At 52.8% G+C, this 23,815-nt stretch overlaps 9 protein-coding genes across 9 annotated transcripts; 5 read left to right on the forward strand and 4 right to left on the reverse strand.

The window, feature by feature from the left end:
• Positions 1 to 19: 19 nt before the first annotated feature.
• MYCFIDRAFT_169838 (uncharacterized protein) lies at positions 20 to 421 on the reverse strand (the record flags this gene model as incomplete). Its single annotated transcript, XM_007923126.1, has 3 exons — positions 20 to 75; positions 133 to 359; positions 387 to 421. The coding sequence occupies 3 exons, from the start codon at positions 419 to 421 to the stop codon at positions 20 to 22; spliced, it is 318 nt and encodes a 105-aa protein (XP_007921317.1).
• MYCFIDRAFT_201423 (uncharacterized protein) lies at positions 391 to 2,312 on the forward strand. Its single transcript, XM_007923127.1, has one exon. It carries the CDS (start codon positions 455 to 457, stop codon positions 1,100 to 1,102), a length of 648 nt encoding a protein of 215 aa, XP_007921318.1. The 5' UTR covers positions 391 to 454; the 3' UTR covers positions 1,103 to 2,312.
• MYCFIDRAFT_213175 (uncharacterized protein) lies at positions 391 to 3,554 on the reverse strand (the record flags this gene model as incomplete). Its single annotated transcript, XM_007923128.1, has 1 exon — positions 391 to 3,554. One exon carries the CDS (start codon positions 3,552 to 3,554, stop codon positions 1,818 to 1,820), a length of 1,737 nt encoding a protein of 578 aa, XP_007921319.1. The 3' UTR covers positions 391 to 1,817.
• Positions 3,555 to 4,065: 511 nt separating this feature from the next.
• On the forward strand, positions 4,066 to 7,124 carry MYCFIDRAFT_213176 (uncharacterized protein). Its single transcript, XM_007923129.1, has one exon. It carries the CDS (start codon positions 4,631 to 4,633, stop codon positions 6,872 to 6,874), a length of 2,244 nt encoding a protein of 747 aa, XP_007921320.1. The 5' UTR covers positions 4,066 to 4,630; the 3' UTR covers positions 6,875 to 7,124.
• A 380-nt stretch (positions 7,125 to 7,504) lies between these two features.
• Positions 7,505 to 8,773, forward strand: MYCFIDRAFT_76000 (uncharacterized protein; the record flags this gene model as incomplete). The annotated part of the gene is made up of 1 exon (XM_007922233.1): positions 7,505 to 8,773. One exon carries the CDS (start codon positions 7,505 to 7,507, stop codon positions 8,771 to 8,773), a length of 1,269 nt encoding a protein of 422 aa, XP_007920424.1.
• Positions 8,774 to 9,385: 612 nt separating this feature from the next.
• On the forward strand, positions 9,386 to 14,573 carry MYCFIDRAFT_192407 (uncharacterized protein; the record flags this gene model as incomplete). The annotated part of the gene is made up of 2 exons (XM_007923130.1): positions 9,386 to 14,400; positions 14,465 to 14,573. The coding sequence occupies 2 exons, from the start codon at positions 9,386 to 9,388 to the stop codon at positions 14,571 to 14,573; spliced, it is 5,124 nt and encodes a 1,707-aa protein (XP_007921321.1).
• A 240-nt stretch (positions 14,574 to 14,813) lies between these two features.
• On the reverse strand, positions 14,814 to 15,980 carry MYCFIDRAFT_27561 (uncharacterized protein; the record flags this gene model as incomplete). The annotated part of the gene is made up of 2 exons (XM_007921635.1): positions 14,814 to 14,912; positions 14,967 to 15,980. 2 exons carry the CDS (start codon positions 15,978 to 15,980, stop codon positions 14,814 to 14,816), a joined length of 1,113 nt encoding a protein of 370 aa, XP_007919826.1.
• Positions 15,981 to 16,553: 573 nt separating this feature from the next.
• MYCFIDRAFT_86001 (uncharacterized protein) lies at positions 16,554 to 18,640 on the forward strand (the record flags this gene model as incomplete). Its single annotated transcript, XM_007922452.1, has 4 exons — positions 16,554 to 16,842; positions 16,910 to 17,009; positions 17,086 to 18,505; positions 18,561 to 18,640. The coding sequence occupies exons 2-4, from the start codon at positions 17,001 to 17,003 to the stop codon at positions 18,638 to 18,640; spliced, it is 1,509 nt and encodes a 502-aa protein (XP_007920643.1). The 5' UTR covers positions 16,554 to 16,842; positions 16,910 to 17,000.
• Positions 18,641 to 19,482: 842 nt separating this feature from the next.
• MYCFIDRAFT_76004 (uncharacterized protein) lies at positions 19,483 to 21,373 on the reverse strand (the record flags this gene model as incomplete). The annotated part of the gene is made up of 3 exons (XM_007922234.1): positions 19,483 to 20,351; positions 20,404 to 20,761; positions 20,960 to 21,373. 3 exons carry the CDS (start codon positions 21,371 to 21,373, stop codon positions 19,483 to 19,485), a joined length of 1,641 nt encoding a protein of 546 aa, XP_007920425.1.
• Positions 21,374 to 23,815: the final 2,442 nt, after the last annotated feature.

Here is a 23,815-nt window from a genome sequence, read left to right on the forward strand (position 1 = left end):
TTGGTCTCGATACAATCTTTTACAACATCTCGTCTGGGTCTTGCGTAAGGTTCTGACACTGGTAGAACTGAGGCGCTGCAAGTCGTTGCCTCTTGTATCGCCCCTGATTCTTCGTTATCTAATACAGCCAACTCCTTCCTTCATCCCAGTCTAGCACCCCAAACCCCTCGATCATGTCAGCAGGTGGCTTTAGCAATAATAAAGCAGCTCGTTTAGCAGTTTTCAAGTCAGTCTTAATAAAGGTGTCGTGCAGGTCTGTTGGTCTGTCTTGCCTGGTCGCTGACATCCCCGAACCCTGCCCAAAAGCCAGAGCCTCGGCCCAAACAAAGTAGTACGGAGGACCTATTGGCGAGCAGCGCCTAAGGCGATGAATAGCAACTAATGACCTCACATAAAACATGTCTTTCACGCGACGGCACATTGATCTTGCTGTTTCTCCATCACCCTCCTCGAAATGTCAACAATAGACGATCTCTACCCGATCCCCTGCGCATTCTGTAATATCTCAAAGACTTACCCTGCCTCACCGAACTCCGACGTCCCATCAAATCCAGAACCGGAAAAGATCGAGCCACAATGCCATCTCATCCTCTCTACCCCTTTGGTTCTTGCCTTCCTGGATATAATGCCCATAGCGCCAGGCCACATCCTCCTCACGACGCGCAAACACTACACGAAACTGAGCGATCTACAATCCAGGACGCCAAGTTCCGCAACCTGGAATGCGAAACGTGAAGCTTCTGAGGCAAGAGATGCGGCGCGAGCATTGGGAGAATGGCTTCCCATTGTAAGCAGGGCTTTGTGCAGTGTGACGGGTATTGAGGATTGGAATGTTGTACAAAACAATGGCGAAAGAGCGGCGCAAGTGGTGCCGCATATACACTTCCATCTGATACCAAGATACCAAGAAGGGAGGGAAGAGACGCAGAGGAACGGAAGGTCGGATTGGGGTGCCTTGAAGAGTTGGAAAATGTTTGGACGTGGGAGTAGGGAGGATCTGGATGATGATGAGGGCAAGGAAATGGCAAGGAGGTTGAGGGAAGCCATTAAGAAGGAGGTGGAGGGGGAAGAGGTTCTTCGAGGTGGGAAAAGCAAGCTATGATACAAGTTTATGACTGTGTGGTATATCAAGCGGGCGAGAGATGGAGACATGTTCGTTGGTCACCGAGTACGACCAAGCGTCATTGTTGGTATTGTCGAAGCATCACGCATGCTCTTAAACATCTGCGAGCTCGTCAGTCCGCCTCGACAACGGACTCATCCCAGGTCTCGAGGACGATTGACTTCATTGAGCGAAGCTCGCCCTCTGTAGAAGAGGGGTGTAGCGTCAATCAGCCAACGGCAAAGGACTCAAATCAGTCCAGCGATTGCGGTATCAACGAACAGCATAGACCGGAAATATTGATGCCCTCCATATCGAATGCTGCGCACTGATTCTAGCATGTGCACACCAGTCTGCGCGCAGCTACTGTCCAATTCGACCATCTTTGCTGATGTCGACGCACGAATTAAGAACCTCAACGGCACTCAGCAACTCTCTTCATAGAAAGGACTGGCTGAGGCCGTACATGACTGAATCTAAGAAGTCGCGTTCCTGATGGCTATCACGCATTGATTGACGCTGAGCAGTTGGATATAATTTGCTCTGTCCATCGAAAGAGATCTGAGAAGACTCATGGCATCGAGATTGGAGATCTTGGAAGGGCAATATTCTGAAAAGACCAAAGTCATTGGCCAGCAAAGCATCGTTCGAATGGCGCAGAGGGTCGAGTCCCACCATTCTTTGGTGATCTCCTCGATCGTTTGATAGTGCTATGCTATGCTTTTGTGCTGTCTTCACCAACACTGTAAGCCTTTGCAACTCCACTTCTTCCCTCCTCCATCGCTGCTCCTCGAATCTTGCCGTCATCGTCTCTCTCGTAGGCAATCTCAAAGTCGCTACCAAGACCTTTCCACGTACGCTTTGATCGCAGAAACTCGGCAGCCGGCGATACTTGACCGTTAATTGCCGCAAGATCTCCTTTTGCTCTTTGTACCAGCGCCGAGCTGGGTGGCGCTTGCTGTGATGATCCATTACTTTGAGCACCCACAGCAGCCGGGCGCTTGTTGAGTCGACCCATTGGTCGGCTGTGGCTGACATATCGTCCCGTGCGAAAATCAAACTCAGGCGGCTCGTCGTCAGATGGCATCTCGTCCCAGTCACCTGTGGCCGAAGCAACCTCTTCCATAGACTCGCCGGTCTTATCGCCGTTGATCACGGCGTTGCGGATTTCCTGCACCTTTTTGTGCTTGTTCAAAAGTTGAGAAAAGTCTCCAATCCATTCGCCATTCCAAGTGCGGTTTTCATCGCCCATCAGAGCAAGCTCGAGCTCGAAAGGAGTTATGATGGGTCGATAGAATTCTTTGCTCTCGATCAGACTACTCTCCCAGCACCCGATAACGATCCAGCCACCTATCTCACTGAAGTTTGCGATTTTCGCAGCATTGACTTTGCCTACCACGAAGACGTACGCTTTTTTCCCGGCTTTGGCGATTAAATCCTGGCAATGCTGAAGTGCTTCCATGTAGTTGGAGACTGACAAGGTATTGATGAGGATACCAAAGATGGACACGCTTGCAAGGCGAGTGGTGAGGGCGTAGCGCCGTCGCAGCATTTGATATGCAATTGCTTCTGCAGAGCTCCCTGACTCAGGCGAGAAGATGTGCATGGCCTTGATTCGAGAGGAGAGGATGAGCAATAGTGTAGTCGGTGGGGTGGAGACGTGAAAGATGGAATAATCTTTCAGTAAGGCTGGATCGGTGTGCACTTCGGACGGTATTGTCCTGTTCGGAAGCAATGAGGACGGGTCTCGAACGATGTCTGTCTTGAAGACATTGCTGTAGCCTTCGTGTGTCAAGCTTGCGTGCAAGGACGGGAGGTGGTGACTATAAGGGATATCAGCCATGAGCACGATTTTCTCGTCCTTGGCCGGGTAGGTATTTCGGAAGCTTGATAACACAGCATTGAGGTCGAGGGGATTCGCCGTATAGACGTATATGACAGGTAAACGCGCGGTCGGCGACAAACATGAGCGGCCATAATGGACAACGACGTCAGCATCAACGTGTTCGGCGGCCACTTCATCCACACAACAGGCTCCGTAAGAGGTGTCGGCCAAGATACATAGCCTCTCGTCGACTTCTTCTTCTTCGATGCCGATTGAGGTATTCTCGTCTTCCAATGTGGCGCCGTGTACTTTGACAGACAAGTGCTCGACAGTCGCCTGCTGATCAAGTTTCTTCGTCCCCTTCGTCTCCGCTCTGGCTCTGGCTAAGCCGTCCTTGATTCGGTCGAAGACTCTGGGGGCATCAACGAGCATGTCATCGGGAAATTGCAAGGCGATTCTCTTCCAATTGCCATGTCGAATTTCTGAGATGGTCCGCTTTATCTCGTACTGCACGTAAAGCCGTTCTTCTGAAAGTCTTTCGTGGCTGGCTTGTATTGTGGCAGGAGTTGATTCATTCAAGATATGCTCGGCCGGAGTGGATAGTATGGGAGCGCTTTGTGTAGACATTTTTCTTGCACCCCGACAATGCAGTCGCATGTGACGTTCTCCCCAAATTTTATCGATGCCACTACTTAGGCCCAGTGTCTTAAGTCATGGGTCAGCTAGCTCGCGGCGTGGCGGCGTCTGTCGATCTCGCAATCTGACACTCGGTAGACGTCACGGCTCGAAGCTCAGACGACTGGTGTCAAGCATGTGCCTGGCAGACCTGCGTGGTGGTGACTACACTACAGCATTTGCATGTGGTTGATTGCGCGCAGACGGGAGATGGGAGATGTGAGATGTGAGATGCGAGATGAAATGAGAGTGCAGTCGTTTGCCGAGCGTGCCGTGCCGTGCCGTGCCGCCCACGTCTTCTGCGCCGCTGCGCGCAAGAAGAATGCTTGGCGTCAGCGGCGGGCAGGCATTGATTGGCGAGCAGGAAATGCATGGGCGAAACGTTCGCGCACTAGTCAGGAACCTGGCGTGAAAGGGTGAAACTGTGAAACATACAAGAACCGCTCCTTCCTTCACTGCAGCGCGCACGCTTCTGAGTGCAACGGGCATGGCATGGGCCTTGCCGCGCGCGACCGACCATCGCAACCGCAACCGCAAGTGCTTCACCCAAGCAATGCTCCGAACGCGACAATAGGCGCGTTGGCGTGCATTGTCTTGTCGTACAGGTGAAGTGCACTGCAGCGTCTTTGTGCGACCTCCTGCTTCTTTGCCATGCCATAGAGGCCTTCAAAGCACCGCCCGCCGCTGACCTTCACTCATTGTCGCCGCCTTTGTCCCTCCTTCATTGTCGCCGCGAGACAACGAGCCCGGCCAGATCACGTCGCAAGCCCACATTCCAACCAGCCGCACGAACATCTGAATTCGACAAAACCACGCTCATTACGCCACACTCTCTACCTTGCAACGCCTTCACCATTACATCTCGAGAAGCGTCTGCCGGTCAGACCTTCCAAATTGAAGCCGCAGTCAATCGTCAATCATTCACTGTGCACGCCCATCTGCACTATTCAAGTCACCACTGACCGCTCTGCCGGCAGAGCGGACGACATACGAACACTTTCCCACCATACATACATCATCGGCCCAACATGGGCTGCCTCAGCGACCGAGAGAAGGGACCGAAGGAGGAATCGCAGAAATGGGACTTCATCACACTGTCCGATTTTCGGTGCACCTCGGCCTGGACCGTCGTCGCATACATCTGGTTGTGGGTATTGGCACTCGTCGGTATCGCAGTCTACGTCGTCGACACCTTCACTGCAGTCAACTTGCTCGCCTTTGACCAATGGAGCTCGAGCGTCAAACCGGCACTCGACTTGAAGTACAGCAAATGGATCTTCTCCGTCTGTATCTTACTCTCCTGGGCATTGTGTATCTACGAATGGATACGAGCCATCCGCGTCATCCGCCGCGGAGGTGTCGCTCAAAGCTTCTTGGATCCACTAGCAGTCGACATCCAAAGTATGAGGCCTCGAGGCTTCAAACGCTTTCTGGTCTTCACTGCACTCACCAAGAGTCGGAAGGGTGCCGACTACGTAGCCCTCTTTGTATACTTTTCCTTCAAAACCGCCCTTCGCGTCATCATTTGCGAAGGCCCTCGTCAAGGTGTCAATGCCATGACCCTCTACGCCGTTCTGCAGGCCGATCTCATCCCGGGCAAAGACCAGACCGACCACAACAACTTCGACCAATTTTGGATCAACATTGGAGCGCTCGCCAACCAGAACACCCAACAGGCTGTCATCTACTTTTCCATGTTGTTCACTTTGGTCATTTGGGTGTTCAGCGCACTATCGCTCATCGTCTCTTGCGTGCTTTATTTGTGCTTTTTGTGGCACTACATTCCGCAGCAAGATGGATCTCTCAGCACCTATTGCAGGCGCAAGGTCGATAAACGCTTGGCGAGAGTGGTGGCGCACAAAGTACAAGCAGCTATAGAGGAAGAAGAACGCGAGAGGCGAAAAGCAGAAGAGAAGGCGGAACGCAAAGCAGCGAAGACGGGAGAATTGCCACCGCCGGCGCAGATACAGATCGGAATCAAGAAGCAGCCAACATTGCCAAACCTGGGTTCGCCAGAGACCGGCAAGGATGATAAGTTGCCAGAATTCACTCTTAGACGACAAGAGACGGATATGAGTGTATCAACGCTGCCGCCATACGAGAGCAGACCTCCTACCCGAGTGCAGGCTGATCGTTTGACGAGGCAGCCAACCCTGCCAGATCTGGGCATGGAAAGCAGGCCTGGTCTGGCGAGGACCAATACTGGAACTTCAACCTGGTCCAACGCACCCAGCTATCACACCAACGCGCCTCTTCTGGAACATGCGGGCTTGCCCGGTCAAAGTGAGCCACTTCCTACGATACCAGGATCGGCTCATTCATCCTTCCAGCAGCCATGGCATGAGCGCTCTGCTTCGCAAAGCACCCAAGGGTCGATAATGGACGGCTCGATGCGTGCCCAATTCGCGCCTGCTCCGCGTATGCAAACTCCAATGTCTGCCAGACCTTTTACGCCAACCGGGATGGGTCCAGGGCCTGGCTACGGTCGACCACCACCAGTTGCGAGAGGACCCACGCCAATGCGATCAAACACCCCCTTGAGCTATGATCAAGAGCCGCGATCAGCTGCCAGCGCTCCGCCAACCGATGGCTTTGGCAGATCGTTTACTGCGCCAATTAGGGCCAATACTGCAGACGGATTTCGTCCCGGACCAGGCCCAGAGAGAACTTTTGGTAGTCTCCATAGCCAGCAATCTTTCAGCCGACCTATGCCACGACCGCAAGGGCCGCATGGGTCTTCAAGTAGTCTGCCAAGAGCCTACACACCCAACAGCAGCGGTGAATTACCGCCTCGGCTCGCACATCAAGATAGCTACGAGATGATACCTCAACCAAACCACAGCATCCCGCCAGCTCAACCATTTGCGCCTTCCCGCACACCAGGGCCGTCGCAAACACCTGCACCTCCCAGCGCGGGTGGTTATCTGCCGTTCAATCCTTCGGTGCTTGCGCCTGTGGCAGCACCAGAGAGCCCGAGACTGCAGGAAGGACCGCGCCGCAACATCACATTGGCCGCAGGGCCTCCGGTTACAGAAGGCAGTTATTTCGGTGATGTACGCCAGGTACCGCCAAGAAGTGCGACAGCACCACTTGAGCCGCACAGAGTTGAAACAGCTCGAGTCTCGGTAAACGATGTGCTGGACGATTACGGCTCATCAACGCCTGATGAAGGCATCCATCGTCCTTGTCAACCATCAAACCCTGTGCAGCAGCGCAGCGCTACAGCTGGACCGACGCCAAGAGGTCCGCACGACTGGCGACAATTCTCATAGAGCGAGAACCGCCAATGTGTTGATGAGTTGGTGCCGCTTTTGGCAGTGATTCGAGAAAGAAGCGTTTTGTGACTGTGCAAAAATACATAGCGACGACGTGATGATGGATACGAGCCTTGCGAACTTTGAGCTTGAGGCGCTGAATTGTATAATCAATCGCGCACATATTAGATACCCTTGCTACGCTACGCCTGAGCAGAGCGTTTTACATACAACTCAACAATGAGAAAGCTATGATGTTTCATCCGCCTTGATGGCGCCAGATTCCACTCCGCTGGTTCTCAGGTCGCCTTGGCCGAACGCTGAAGTCAAGTTTTATGAACCTGCAGCAACACAAGATCTGTCTCCAAGCGCGACCACCAGGAATCGAAAAGGGGCCACATGCCTACAGATCACGCCAGTAAGATTGAGCACTAGCTTAACGCTTCTTACCTGTCACTGGCGCGCTCATTCACTGGGTCGTTGCGAAATGCTTGCTTGGTCATTGATACAGCTTTGTTCACTTTGCTTCCTACATATTAAGCTCCGTCGTCCTAACACTCAGAGCCTCGAGTCTCTCTAGAAGCACCACCCAGCAAACTCAGGGTCAGCACCCAGCGAACCGCGGCCTACCTGACCAAACTACTCGACATGGACGTCGACGAGAATCAGAAGACCGACCGCCAGTGGAATGCTGAACGTAAAAAGAAAGACGCAGCAGCGATCCAAGCCATAGTTGACGGAATTGTTGCTCGATCCACGAGCAGCGCTCCCGATCGCCCTACAAATTCGAATCAGACTGCTAGAGCCGTTTCTGCAGAGCGCAAAGCCTTCGCAAAGCCCAATACCACGGCTCCTGTCAGCGGCGCCGGATCACAGCAGCGCTCCATGCACAGCGGATCTACTAGACTTCGTACACCGGCTGCAATTATGATTGAGAAGTCTGTGACGCAGGATGCCCAAGAAGAGCCAGTTGTAGAAGACGACGGAAATCAAGCCACCCGTTCTGCAGTTCCAGATCACTCGATGCCCGATGCAGAAGAGCGAGCAGCCACCAGAAAGAACCGCATTTGGGAATTTAAGCAGTTCGCCGCTCGTGTGGAGAAAAGTCGACAGCTGAAAGATGCTGCGAGAGCGCAAACCAAGCAAGACGATGCGGACGCCGAGTTTCATATGCTTTTGGCCGCCGAGCTCGACAAGCAAGTAAAGCAAGACCTAGCGGCTCAAGAACCAATGGTTGAAGATCCGGTACCTTCCCAGCCGACACCCAAGAATGCAATGAAGACGCGCAAGGACGCAGTCGAGCTTCCAGAGATTACTGAACTGCTCGATGCTCTGTCTACCATGGAGCAGACCAATTCGCAAAGCGCCATCTCTCTTGGCTTCCCAGAAGCGCCTCGCAGCAGCGTCGTCTTACCTGCAGAAAAGCTGATTATTGGGAATATGATTCAGAGCGAGAATCACCCTCGAGCTCCTAGGATCAGCAATGCTCGCACCACGCCCTTTGATCAGCGTATGGGTGACGATCTATTCACTCATCCACAAATGACACTCTCTGATGCCGCTGCACAGATACAGACATATCTGAACGCTGCACGCGGAGTCACATCACGTTGGTGCGAATTGGGTAAAGACCACTTTTCCCAATCTCTGAGCGACCCACTGCTCCAGCGTCACATCGAAGAGTTGACTCGCGACTTGTGTGGAAGCGCTATATTCTTGTCGCGCGGTCGCCTTGGTTGGGAGCTGCATGATCTGCCGCGCAACATCTTCGAAGAGGCTGGGTTGCTACTGCCGGAGCTAAGAACTCAGCTCACCTCCATGAGCCAGTGCAAAGGTGGCGAGCGACTTATTGGAGCGCTCAAGGCTACAGAAGAGATCGACGCGACGAAGACATGGATGGGCCCTAGTGACGCGTGAAAGAGAGTGATGGGATGTGCGTGCGATATTGGCGCTTTGTTCCGCTCACTCTGGTTCTGGTCAAGCGCTTTGTTCCTCAGACCCGACCTCGTCCGCCCTGGAAACAAAGACATGCGTTCGGCACGCTTGATGCTCTAGGCATAAAGACTTTTCACGAATTCCCTCGCTATTTGACCCTTTGTACCATCCTCTGAAATCCTCTTTTTCCTGTACCAGCCCTCCGTGGTTAGCCTGAATGCGAAGCCGAAGATCTTGGAAGCGACGCATTAGCTGCATGTAATTGCTCGCACCGCAATGGACAGCATTATAGCGCGTCGACGACGCTCCTCAACGACACGCCACAAAGAAAGTTGGCAGTTCTGGGACTGGGAAAAGCTGCGGGATGAGCAAGAGAGGGAAGCGGAGCGCAAGGAGAGGAATCAAAAGCTCGTTCGGTTGGTGGACTGGTGTAGAGCAGTTACTATTCTGGTGAGGTTACAATTGCATTGCACTGATATCATATAAAAGCTAATGCGTGGGTAGTACTGCTGCATCAGAATTGTTTCGTGGCTTTACCACTTTTACGCATTCAAAGCCTGGACCGCATGGCACCTGCTCATTCCCATCATCGCCATGTTCTCCATGGATGCTATCTCCGCCAAACTCCTGCCCACTTTCCTCCGCGATATGGGCCGGGCACTTGCCAGCAAGGATCGTCGCGTCGAAGACGTGTTTCACTTGGGGGAAGAGAAGATGCGCAATTCACGCTCCTCTCTCGTGCCGACACAGGCGATAGAGAAGGTGCCAGGGACACAGCCATGGCGAGAAGGGAATGCTAATTCTTCTCTTAGTATCATCTTGGCTCAAGATCCCAATAGACAGGGCAGTGCCAAAGCCGACGCGTTGAGTCTTGCAGATCGGCTCTACCTTGCCTGGCATTCGGAGACTGTGGGAGATGAAGCCGAGGAGCCAGTCGTGGTTGCGGAAGAGTCGACAGTACTGCACGCCATACTGCAACCGCTATGTCTTGTGCTGTGGAGCGGTCTTGTCCACTGTATCTCTAGTTTGGCCTCACTTCTTGGCGTACGACATTCGGCTGATCCACTGCGAGTAACTACCAACTATGATCCCCGGCCTCTCCTGCCACAGAATGAAGACTCGAATGTGGAAGGAACGTCTCCTCCACATGTGGAAAGCCCTTCCGAGGAAGGAAAAGAGCAGAGATCAAAAAAGCACGCCGCTTCAACACCACTGACTGCCGCTCGTAGAGAAAGTACTGCTGCAGCGGGGTCTTCGTACAAGAGGATAAAGAGGCACAAAGGGGATACGACATCAGAAACTGGAGGTTCAACTGCGTGGAATGGGAAGTTGGACTGCGTATGTCACGACACGACCTCCACTCACAACGCCTCGCGAGCCTCACATGCCATCCCAGACCGCTTCGTGCGTACCAAAGGGCCCCACGAGATATGCAAAAAGGCACGCTTCCTCAAATTGCAAAATGTGGACAGTGCAGGTGATGGCCACAAGGACGATTTTACAACAAACCCGAAAAGGAAGTCAATATGCCAGTCCCAACTGCAAACACCTCGTACGACTTCTGAGGACGACCATCACCGCTTCTTCGACCATCCTCAGCGTGTAAGAAAGTCGTCACGTAGGAGAAAGCAATTGTCGGGCCTTGGTGAACATGAAGGCGGATCAATGGCCTCGCTCCCTGCGCAAAATGTGCACGACCCAAGCCCACCTGCTTTGACGGTGCAGCGAATCTCACGACACGTCGACTTTCTGTATCAAAGCAGCAATGATCTCTGGAATAGCGCCGATAGTGCAACATCGTTTCTAGAGTTCCAATTGCGCAGGACACTTGACGAAATTGAGGTTGTCTACAATCTGGACAGCACTTCCATCCCGCGAGACACAGAGATTGATGCGGACCTAGTTGCTGAGGCGGAGCTAAAGCTGCTCAATGTGGCATTCATGCTTCGCAGCGTGCGAGACCGCCCTCATTTGCTACACTCGAGACACACGGCAGTGGACTTAGCGGTGATCAAGCTCGATTTGGCTCGCCAGAGCCTCTCGCGCCTACGCGCAGAATTGAAGCCCATGGTGAAGGTGAGCGAACGGCATTTTGCCCAAGACAGCTGGATTCTGGCCAAACTTAGCAACGCATCGATCAGAGTTCGGAGCCTCAAGGAGCGGCGGTTGCTGATTAGGGACTCATTGAGCTTACTTGGGACAGCCTACGCAGACGTAAGACTCAACTCTGACTATGCTTCTATTGAGAACGAACATCGGGTACTAGAGGCCAGGTCTCGAGGCATCTCAGTCCTGTCGAGCAATAGAAATGTCCAAGATGAACTAAGGAAAATTACATGGCTGGTCGAAACTGAATTGAGGGCCCTAGATGAGGATCGATTCTACGCCAATGACTTCAGATCTCGAGCTGACTATGTCGATCTCCCCGAGCTCAGAGATGAAGAGATGATAGGAATGACGCCAACAGACTTCATCCCCAAAAGTCCCATGGCTCACAATCTTACGAAAGCATCAGAAAGCGATCTTGTCGAGTTTCAGCACCGTATGAAGTCCTTGCACCAATCCACAGAGCTAGTCAAAGCCCTGCCCGAGGATGAAAAAACAGCAATTGCGTCTGTACTCCGAGCAGAAATAGCGGAGCTCCTGAGCGCCATTGGAGCAGGATTCGACTCTCATAATCCAAATATTCGATCTATCGTCGGCGAATTGATCTCATCGGCTCGCGCGCAGCTTGAACTATTGGGTCCTGCTGTCAGCAATGGGGATGATGATGGCAACGAGCAATGGCAGCACAACCCACGGAACATTCGCGAATCGAACGTCAGCAACGACAGACTTCCGAAGAGTCCCAAGACACAACCTGGAACTTCTACGTCAGGACGACTGGAGGCCAGAACACCGACAAAGAGTGAAACTTGGGCAATTATGGAGGTCGATGGTAAAAGCGACGAAATCACGACGGTCCCATCGCCGGTCTTTGATGTTCATGTCCCACACTTTGTCCGGGAACTTGCGTTTAGATTGGAAGACCTCTGCGCTCGTATTGATGTTACCCTGCTACCTTTGAGAGCTCGGCAGGTAGAACTTCAAGTCCCATTCTGGAGAGATGACGAGGTTACTTCGCTTCTGCATCGACTTAATGGACACAGACAGGATGTCGAGAAACTCGACGCCGAGCTGCGTGCCGCCTTGCTGGTAGAGGAAGAGCACGAAGGCCTTCAAATGATCATAGCGAAGTCTCATGAGACACTTCATGTGCTTTGCGATCAAATGGTTGATCTCAAGCGCCATTTGCCGCGAGATGTAAGTGGCTTCATCACGAGCGATCCTCGAATCATTGTCTTAGTCGATCGCTTCTACAATCGAATGCACGGACGCTCTGAAAATTGGGAAGTAGTCAACATTTGGAGCCTTGATATATTCAAGGAAGAATCGGCTAAGATCGTGAAGGAGCTGGAACGAGTCGATCCTGGAGGAGCATGCTCAGACGCAATGGCCAAACTGCTCACTACCCTCAGCAAGCTTGAATATCTGAAAGAGACGGGTTCTACGTTAGCGAAGACAAATCGTAGCTCTATTCAAGCGATGCAGACCATTGTGGACATCCTTGGTAGCGTAGAGGTGTGTTCCAGAACTGCTGTTGCACTTTACATGGAACTCGCAGCCCGATCTCAACACGGATGGCGCATTGGAGGCCCGCCAGAAGTGATCCAATCTTTGCAGTTCTGGATTGACAACTCTGTCTATCCGTACTCCGACGGAAGCCACGTAGGATTGGGTGATTTTGCTTTTAGTGGACCGCAGGCCCTACTGACGTCCCTGCACGCACTTCAGGTATGCAGGACTGGTGTGAGATATGAGGATGTCTTGAGAGCCATGTTCAGGGATATCGATCAGAAGACCGAGCTCGAGGGCTGGCCTTACCTATCACCATCAGACTGTCTGGCGGATCCTACGGAGCACTACGAAAGCTACATAAAGGCTTTTCTTTGGGACATCGTACAGCGTGATGGTGTTCGATCAGCCGAGTATGTTGCGGAACGCGAGAAGTTGTTGGTCTGCAATTCTTTCGGTCGACAGCAGCTACGTGTAATGCTAGGTTTCATGGAGAGTCGAGGCTTCCTGAACGATCGGCAAGACGGCATCCACCAGCTTGGTGTGGTCACAAAAAGCGAAGTCATCACCGATGGCGGTTTCGTCGCAACGGCGGAGATTCTGGATCCCGCGATAAAGCCTCGCCCACCCGCTACTCCAGATCGAACGACAATTTGGCTTTATAATACGAATGCCGAAGGCAGAGCACAAGTTGCTGTTGTGGAGAGGAACGAAAAAACGGGAAGACTGCATAGGACTCAGGACCTCGTCCTGGTGACGTGGCAGGGATTTGCGCGACAATTACGGAACCAGGGGAGAAGCAGAGGCCGGCATACAGTGAAGACATGGGGCTTGAAGGTGCCGTCCAGTCAGGACGATGCTGAAGTACCAGAGACTGACGACGAGGAGGAAAAAGAGTACTTTGAAATCATCGAAGTGCCAAAGGAGAAACATCACAAAAAGGACAACGTCCGCCGCCACGTACCGCAAGGCGACTCCGCAGACGACGTATCAGGCGAGTCAGATACGATAATCAAAGGCAAGAACGGCAAGCCAATCGAGCCTCGAAGGGACGAACGTCCTCCCAGCGACCACGAATCGTGGCGTATAGCAGGTGACGAGAGCTTGATCCGATCGCTGGAGGAACGTACGGCCAGTGGATATCTTATGGGACGAACTTTTCCCGACGAGGAATTACTATGCGGCCCCGAGGCTATGCTGGAAGCGCTGAAGTTCTGTCTCGTCGAAGAGACGCCAAAACTTCTCGAATTTCACAAGCTTTTGAGCAAAATGTTTGTGAACTACAGTGAGAAAGGAGAAATCCCCATGGGGACCACTGGACAACCTACCGAAGCCTATGCTGAATGCGTGAGAACCTTCATAGAAACTCTGCATCTGGATTCTGAGCCAGAGGACTTCTACGCCATTAGCAACTTCTCGCCTCTACAACTGCAGTGCGTCCTCGACTTCATGATGATGGGAGATGACGGAGCTCCTAGCGGAATGTACACGACTCAGATCGATGTGGTGCCGCAGATCGCTATCATCACACCGATCGAAGGAGAAATCGAGAGTGAAATGCTGGTCGAAGCTTATAGGCTGCAGTCGTCATACTTCGTGCCTGGTGCGCCGACAATGAACATTTGGTTGTATATGGATCGCTCAACGCACGAACAACGCGAGGGATCACGGCCAATCTATCACTACCGTGAACTGAAATGGCAATACTCAATCATGGACATTGAGGAATCGAAGCCTCAAGTTGAGCAATGGGGTCTCAAGACGGAGACAGCGCAATCGCAGGCTTACCGTTTGGAGACGGCCTTGCTCAGCGGCTATAGACATCTTTATAAGACCAAGATTGCGGAACAGCGTAGGAAGAGGAATCGGAAGATTTGGGATGCCATTGAGCAGGGTGAACATTCGGATGATCAGGATTCCGCTCATCGAAGCCAGGCGTCTTTGGAGGAACGAGCAAGTCGACGAGGCGAGAATTCGAGGCATGAAACTAGGTCGTCCGCGAACAAGGGCAGTCCTTCCCAGGAACGTTCAAACCCGACCCAGCAAACGAAGCTCAAGGGCAAGGGCCGTGCTCGAAGTGTGCACAATGCTCAGCCTCCTGGACGAGACGTGCACAGCCGAAGTGGAGGTCTTCGCTCTGATCCGCAGGGAGGCAATCGTCAAGTAGGGGAGCTGTCGGCAGTAAAGCGCGCAGGGAGAAATGGGGATAAGGGCGTGACAAGGAGCAATCCATTTATGGATATGGCGGGAGTAATGAGTCTGAGCGAAGCAAGAGATGCGTGGAACAAGCTGGAGGTCAAGGCGGGGCGCGACAAGGAGGCGCTTTGATTTCTCGAACGAGTAGGTGGCTCGGCAGAGACATGTTAGATATATTGTACAATGTAGCATTTGTACACGTAAAGCAGCTCTAATTCTTGGCCCTTCGCTTGCCTTGGTTACGGGGCCTCTCCTGAACAACGTACTGATTAATGTTGCGCTTCTTGCGCGTCTTGTATCCACTTTTGGCCTGATACCCACGTCAGTAACAAAGATTGGAAGCGCTGAGCCATTCGAAACTTACCGGAGTACCCCAGATCGATACAGGGTGCACATTTCCCTTGCTCTTACCACGTCCACCACCGTGAGGGTGGTCGACGGCGTTCATAGCCACACCGCGCACGGTAGGCCTGATATTCAGCCATCTACTTCGACCAGCCTTGCCCAGCTGTCTGAAGTGCCAATGTGGGTTGCTCGCAACACCAATGGTCGCGCAAGCGTCTTTGTGAACCTTCCTCACCTCACCGCTTTGCAATTTGACGGTGACATCGACAACCTTTTTCCCGCGCTCCTCTTTTGCGACAACCGTAGCGAATGTGCCGGCACTTCGACAAAACACTGCTCCTTTGCCGTTTCCATGCGAGCCGACACAATAGACCTGTGTTCCCATAGGCACCATGCGCATAGGCAAGCAGTTGCCTCTGAAGGCCGTCTTCGCTGCCAACATCCCCGGATCGACAACTCCACCCATGCTTTTCATCAGCTCACCTGGGATGCCTTCGCGGAAAGACTCGATCACATCACCGGCGCGCATGCCTTCTGCAGCGATGATATAGGACTTGACTTGTGTCTTCACATTCGTCAGGAGCGCCAAGTGCGCACTACGGTTCGGGTCATACTCTATGCGCTCCACCAGATGCTTTCCCGGCGCGGCTCGGATGTAATCGACGGTTCTGATTCTTCTTCGATGGCCTCCACCGCGATGTCTCACAGTCACTCTCCCCGAATTGTTCCTTCCACCTTTGCCATGGCCGATCTTGGGAAATGTGAGGGGTCGATGCGGCTTTCCCTTCCAGAGATGGTCGTTGATGGGTCTTCTCAGATGTCGCACACCCGGGGTGCGCGGCTTGTAGGTCTTCAATTGGAATGTTTCTTTATTTCTCCTTGGCGCTGACGATGGCGGGGAGAAAGATGTGACCTGCTGGGAGGTGCTCGATGCCGGCACAGGCTTCTCTACCGCCGTGGCATAGGTGTGTCGAAAAGCAGAAAGGAGATTGCGGCATTGAAAGCAAACTGGTCGTAGCCGGGGCTGGAGCATTGTGGCAAGTCGGCGAAGCGACGACGACGGTTTGAGCGCACTGCAGACTGCGCAGGCTCAAAGCGGAGTCTCAGCGCCTTGTGGGAGTCGTTGTTGCAAGTGACGGCGAGAGGCGAGAGGGCATTGAAGTGAGCGAAGTAGAAGGTTCAAGGTGGCGGCTGCTTCCGCGATCACGATCTTTGGCGTGCCCGTCTTGTTTCTTTCTGGGCGTTGCTCTTCGCAACAGCAGAATCATCACCATCGTCTCGCTCTCATTTCGCGTCTGCAATTTGCTCACATCACGAGACGGGCACAGCGAACAGCGAACAGCGCAACGCAACGCAACGCAACGCAACGCAACGCAACACATACAACCATCGCAGGAATCATCATACTGACCTGTCAATCTCGATCTGGTGGACGCATTGACCTGCTCCTGCGCCGGCACACAACAACAACGCGATCGTCCCTGGCACTTCAGAGCTCCACCAGCTCCACGCCAAGCCAGGACCAGACGCGCTCTCACGAAAACACAGCTCGACGTCGCGCCTGCGCCTGCTGCACCTCACCTCTCCTCTCCTCTCCTCTCCTCCACAACAACCCATCTATCTCCCTCACCACCTCGACACCGCACCGCCCGCTGCAGACTTCCGTGCAAGCAGATCTCCGTCACTGGCCTGGAGTCGTGCGAGACGTCTTACCGCCAGCATCTTCATTCCCGCCGCCAGCCATCACCCTCCGCCGCCCGCAGCATCCATCCGCACCGTGCAGTGCATGCAATTCATGTTGATACCAGTCCAACTCACCCTCAACCACACTTGACTGCCGCCGACGGCTCCCTGCCCACCAAACAACCTCTCTGGCCAGCATTGGATCACAATAGGTGAGTGATGCCGCGCCTGCCCGTCTAAACATGCCCGACCAAAACAACTGACCTCAGGCTTTGATAGACCGCCGAAACACGCTCCCATTGGCACTCAAGTGTGCTATTGACCCACCGGCATACGCGTATCGACTCATAATACCTCTTCATCACATACCATGCCGCCCGTAAGCCACGTCCTGCACGCTCTTGAGCTCCTCGTCGCCGCCCTCTCTCACCCGCTCTTGGCTGATATCATTTTAGGCTCGAGCAGTTCGACGCACGGTGACCGACGAGAATGCAGATGCAACCGGCACTACACGCCTCACGCGTGCAAAGGCTGCCGCACTGGAGACGACCTCTGCTGGCGATCCCCCCAAGAAGGCATTGACAACGACGCGTACTACTGCAACCACTAACGGCACCCTGGCTGCACGAAAGAGGACCGCACTGGGAGACGTCAGCAACGTCGCGAAGAAGGAGCCGCTGGCTGAGAAGGGCAATGCGAAGGACACTCTGTCAAAGGCTACTCTCTCCAAGGCCGCGAAGCCTGCTGGCATCCAGAAGCAACCAGCGCGTTCCACCTCGACTCGTACTGCCCTCGGCCCCAAGACCTCCAACAACGCGTCCTCAGAGCTGAAGCGACCTTACAGCGGCTCTGGCATTGGAACTGGACCTACAAGCAAGAAGCGCAACACCTCATCGACCAAGCCGAAGCGCTCTGCAGCCGTGGAGGACGACCTTGATGATGATGATGTTGATGACGATGCTGAGAACGTGCCGCCGCCGACCAATGGAGCCAAGTCCAAAGTCGAGAAGAGAGCCTCTGTCAAGTCTATGCTGAGCGAACCTATCGAGCTTGACGATGATGATGAGTACGAGCAGGAGAAGTCACTCGAGCAGCTCATCAAGGAGGCCAAGGACCTCGACTCTGAAGACCTTGACGACCCCCTCATGGTTGCCGAGTATGTCCACGAGATCTTCGACTACATGAAAGACCTTGAAATTTCCACGCTGCCCAACCCTGACTACATGGCCAACCAAACCGATCTGGAATGGAAGATGCGTGGTATCCTTGTCGACTGGCTCTTGGAAGTGCACGCTAGATTCAGACTCTTGCCAGAAACACTCTTCTTGGCTGTCAACATCATCGACCGCTTCCTGTCCTGCAAGGTTGTCCAGCTTGATCGTCTCCAACTGGTCGGTGTCACCGCCATGTTCATCGCATCCAAGTACGAAGAAGTCCTCTCACCGCACGTTCAGAACTTTGTCCACGTTGCCGATGACGGCTTCAAGGACACAGAGATATTGTCTGCGGAGCGCTTCGTCCTCTCCACCCTTGATTACGATCTCTCGTATCCCAACCCGATGAACTTCCTCCGTCGCATCTCAAAAGCCGACAACTATGACATCCAGACGCGCACCCTTGGCAAGTATCTGCTCGAGATCGGATGTCTTGACCACCGCTTTCTGAAGTATCCTCCTTCCCAAGTGGCTGCCGCAGCCATGTACCTCGCACGACTTGCTCTCGATCGCGGCGAGTGGGACGCGACTCTCGCCAAGTATGCTGGCTACACCGAGGCCGACATCCAGCCTGTCTTCAAGCTGATGGTTGACTATTTGTACTCACCGGTCGTGCATGAGGCATTCTTCCGCAAGTATGCTTCCAAGAAGTTCTTGAAGGGTAAGCCCTAATCACCATGTCGTTTCGAGGCACACATTCCGCTAACATATTCCAGCGTCCATAGTACTGCGCCAGTGGGCGAAGAAGTGGGCTCCAACATATCTCGACAATGCCGGCAAGACTCCTCGGTCATAACCATGTGGCCCATTGTTGAGTTACGACAGGGCGACATTCGCCTGCCACCCAAGCCTTAGACGCTCGCTGGACTTCAAGGCGGGGCGCTCACAGTGGCTTCTGTTCAAAGGGTCTCATTCGGACTGGATCCTGGTTTGTTCGGCGTTAATAATGGCGGGTTGAGCATTTTTCTCACCGAAGTTGCTGGTGCCTTACGAGCACATGCAGCAATTTATCCTATGCTTTCCACAGTGTGATGCGTTGCGACATCATCGTCGACAGAATAGGTCTGACACTCGAAGCTTATCGTGTTTGGATCAATCCACGAGGCGTTTTACTGGGTTTTTAGAAGGTAAGGAGTTTTCGGGGCAGCTGGCACGGTTTTACTCAGCGCACTTCGATGGCTCAGCATGTTTCCGGGCGTTGGTTAGACACTACGGGTATAGCATGAGTATGAAAGTCAACTTCAAATCAATTGTGGATGTTCATGGTTTCGTTCGTGTGCACAGATTCGAAAGAATATCCATCGATGGTCAAGCTAACGAACGTAACTGCTGCTCTCTGTCATCGCTTTTGTGAAAGTGCGCTCTCTCTACTCATGAATCACTGACATTCATGCTTGTCTTCAAGATTCACACGGGCAAGACACGAGACGTAGTGAAGGATGTCATGATGGGTAGAATGTTCCTCGAAGAACCGAAAATTTGGCGGCTGTGGCCATGAAGAGCGATATAAGGTTACATTACTTCTCTCAAGTGGTATCTCCCAGCAAAACATTTGCGCCTACCAGAGTCCGGTTCTCCAGCAACGAAAACTGAATACCGAAAAATTTGTAGTACAAGGGACTGTGGCCTTTTTTTTCATCATCGTTTTGAAAGTATCCACCCTCTTATGGCCATGGAACAGATTCTCTGGATGACTTGCGTTGTGCCTCGTTGGTCTTCTGATTCCACGAAGCTGTGTGCAATGCTGAGTTTGGTGACTGGGTTGTTAGGGTCATTATTCGGGGCCACTAGGTGTCGCTGTGGATGGAAGTCCGGCATCCTCCCACCTATGTGCCGTCCAATTGCGATGGAGTAGAGCACGTCTCGGTTCTCGAGCATGCCCAGAATATTTCTAATGACGTTCAGTGTGTCGTCTATGTCCTTCTGTACTGATGTAGTGTCGTCTCTGAGAGAAACCAACCGGCCTAGGTGATGCCAGAAGGATCTCTCGTTGTATTTTTGATTTGCTGCAGCAGGGTCCTGGCCAGGCTGGGGTTGTTGTTGCTGCGGCGGCGGCGGTATCCTGCTAGGGTCGAGAAATTGACCAGTGAGTAGGTTTTCAAGAACATCAATGCGAGGCAACACTTCTTGGAGCAGCGGGTCAACACCAACTCCAACGCCATTGGTCTGTGATGCTGCTGCACGAGGCATAGTCGCTAATTGCCACACAAGACGCGCTTCCAGCGAAGTCCTGAGCTTCTCGTTGGCTTCGTCGCGCTGCTTGAATTGCTCGGCACATTGAGCAACAAAATCCAGGAGCATCGGATCGCGTTGTAGATGAGACCATCCTCGTTGCGAGTACCATGTGGTTTCAAGTACGCGATCAAGGCCGGCAACATAGTGATATTTGACAAAATCTTCCAGTTCCTCTTGCATTTGGGGAGGAAGAGGCTGTGGCGCTTCTCTCGAATGGTAGCGAGGCGGTATATCATTGAGAGCGAATAGATCTTCCATGGGTATCACGCTGACTAAAAGAATGTCAGAGGGCAATGTCAGCCACAAGATGGTTGTCACACATACCTTTTCGCAGCATCTGAAGAGCATGCGGATAATTGCTATGCGCCATGTGTGCTGATGGGTCGCCACTGGACAGCGCAGGGTCTAATGAGGCGTACGCGTAGCCGGGAGGTGCGGATGTTCCAGCAGCAGCAGCAGCTTGAGTATGTATGAAGGTACCGCCCGTTCCAGGAAAGGTCTGCGGGGCCTGATGGTATGGGTTGCCTGCGCCTGGATGTGAAGCAGACGACGACGCTGGGTTGCCGGTGGGTGCTGGCTGAATATTGGCAGGGCTTGGTTGTGACTTGAAGATGGGATCATAGCCCAAGCACTCACGCTTGGACTTGGAGCAATTGCGGCACGTGGGCTGGCCTTCGTCACACTGTGTGGTGGTCAGCGGTGGTGCCGGGTGGAAATAGTGATGGCGGTGTTGCTCTTGTTGATGCGTGCAGTGCAGTGAACAAGGTCTCGCTTGATTTAGCCCGTTCGCTCGCTTCTTTCCGCAGACGCGACCGCCTCGCATCGCGTAACATCGCAGCGCAGCGCAGCGCTGCACCACTTCTTCGATATACTCACTCACCTTGATGCGCCGTTTACGGCACGTCAAACAGCCGGTTTTTGTGCGTCGTTTGATTTCCTTCTTATGCCTCCCGCCGGACATGTGTCGCGAGTCCAGCTGCGCGTGTGGTAGCGGGATGCGCATCAAGCCATTCTGTCCGTTGGCCGCCACGCTGGCCTGCATCGTCGGCGGCACGCCATTTTGATAATGATACTGCGGCGGAGGATAGGGTTGAGGGTGCTGCGGCGGCGGCGGCGGCGGCGGCGGGCCATTGCTGGTCATGGGCGCGGTGTAGGAGGGCGGCGGCGACTGCATGGCTGGGTGTTGCGGCGGAAAATGGTGGATGGGAGGCAGGTTGACTGGCGCAGGAGCTTGATGCGACGAGTTCTGGTGCTCGGTCGGCGGGTGTGGCGCTTGCATCCTGCTGCTGCTCATGCTGGCCAGCTGGGCTCGCGCTCGAGGACGACGACGAGGACGACAGTGAAGTCGCACACACACTCGCAGCTCAACCTGCCGTCCTCCTTGGGCCGATTCGATTCGGCCTGAACGTCACGCTTGCTGCGAGCGAGCTCTAGCGTGCTGCGCTGCGCTGCCTTGTATCTAGGTTGTAGCCCGAGGCTTTAATTTGTCGATGCCGCCTATGAAAGGCGTGCGCGAGCTCGCGTAAGGACATGCACGCTGGCGCGAACCGACCCGACGTGGGGCTAGACCGGCTCAGCCTGGCAGCCTACTGTAAGCCAGTTTATTCCATCGCAGACCACGAGCCGGCGTTGCTCCTTGACTGAAGACAGCAGCCACGCCTCTCCTGGCGCCAATGAGCGTGTTCATCCTCACTGCTCCTTTGCCTCTGCCTCTGCCTCTGCCTCGAATATTCTACGTGCTGCTGGACCTCGCAACACATCGCTCGGCGCGGCCGTCCTGGAATCGGCAAGTGGAGCGCCTGCGGAGCTCGCGCGTGCACCATTGAGCCGGCCGTCGACTATTGATGAGCATGTCCAGTGCACCGCGCCATCACACACCACGAGGCCCTGTCCTTCGTCAATCTATTCGTCTATCGAGACAAGGTTCGAGCGTTCAGAGGCCTCCTTCGTCTCCATCCGACCTGCCTCGACTAGAGATGTAGACTCACGGTGTATTTAATTTCCGGGCTTATGAACACGGTGTTCACTATATGAACATATACGAGACATAGATTAGTCAGCAAGTGGATCTAGTTATTATAGCGTATCCTATACAAAGTAGAACAATAAAGGAAATAAGATATATAGAAGGTATATAGTAACAATCTTAGTATAGACAATAGCCCTACTAGCTATTACTGTCGGTAGTAAGGTCGATAGCGTTGTTGCCGCTATCTTCGTCTATATTATCGCCGCTATTGATACTAACACGAAAGAACGCGAACAAATACGCCCTCGAGGTAGTACGGACCGGGGCATAAAAAAATCTCTATAGCGCTAGTACCTCGAGAACCCGGCTAGGGCGGCAAACCAGCTATTCTAGCTATTCTAGCTACTTATCTAAGTGATTATTACTAATCTTATATTCACCTACGTGTTCATAAGACACGCGCTAAGGTGGTCTGTGTTCACCGTGTAATAACGGTAATGTTCACGGCTGTGCCATTGTGTACAACATCTCCAGCCTCGACAGCGGCAGATGACCTGGTCTCCACCTTTCCATCGGAGCTCGGCAGAGCGACCAAGCAAATGCTGACAGGCATGAGATGTCTGTCAGATGCGATGATTTGCAGCCGCGAAGCAAACACACGTCTCGCTCGACCAGGCCCTTTCAGCTTTCACCCCATATGCGCTGCTTCCCCTCACGCTATTGTTTCTGCTGGACGGGCATCGTGATGGCTGAATGCCCTCCCCCCTCTCCCAAGGTGTCCGTTGCGTCCAATCATGCACTTTTCCGTCTCTGTCACAAATATCCACCGTGAACCTGGTCACTTCCCATCACAAGCGAGCTCTTCAGAGCCCTGGTCTGGTTGTTTTCAAGGGTCATGGCAAGTTGCATGTCATTATTCCGAACGAAGCCTGGTGGATACGCTCACTCGAGCATGCCTTATACACCCTAATTAAGCGAGATGGCGGAAGGGGGTAGTCCCTGAAAGCGGGATCTACCGAGTTAAAGCTAGCGTACTGCCTAAAGGAATTATCCGCACCTTTAAAAAGTTTACGTCTAACATGTTCGAGCTAGCTGCCGCTTACGGAGACTACCCCTGTCCGCCGTCTCGCTTAATTAGGGCGTAGAGGTAACACATTTAAGTTTTACGAATACTAATTTAGCCTCTAAGGCTCTAACAATCGAAACTGTAAGCGAAAATAGTCTTAGAGCCTGTCGTGTCTATAATCCAATCTTTAATATTATAGCGCTTATTAGTATATAACCTTCTATATTAGCGGCCGCTATAATAAGTAAATTAGATAACGAGGTATATCTTCTAATATAGTTATCGTATCGTCGCAATCTTAGTAAAGGCGTTCTTAGCGCAGTCTCGTAACCTTCGTAGACTTTAGATAGTAGCTTTAGGTATAAAATAAAATAGAAGGTAGCGATTATAACGGCTCGTTCGTCGCTAGTAGTTCGATATAAGAGATAGCTATAGGTCTAGTCGCTCGTAGACTATCGATTGCCTAGCAAATTTATTAGTAAAGTATAGAATCTTAAGCAATCGACTAGTCTTAGTACTCTTAGCTAGAACTACCGCCTAATTATTCGTAATTACTAGATATATAATAGGACCTAGAGACACTCGATAAGCTCGTAGCGGCCCTTAATCTACTACTAGTTATTAAGGTTAAAGTAGAAGGCAACTAGCGGTTTAATAATGCTAAAATATAGACTTAGAGTATATGTCTAGGTGTTAGGGTC

Source organism: Pseudocercospora fijiensis (genome assembly GCF_000340215.1).
Source record: "Pseudocercospora fijiensis CIRAD86 unplaced genomic scaffold MYCFIscaffold_1, whole genome shotgun sequence".
NCBI classification, from domain to species: domain Eukaryota; kingdom Fungi; phylum Ascomycota; class Dothideomycetes; order Mycosphaerellales; family Mycosphaerellaceae; genus Pseudocercospora; species Pseudocercospora fijiensis.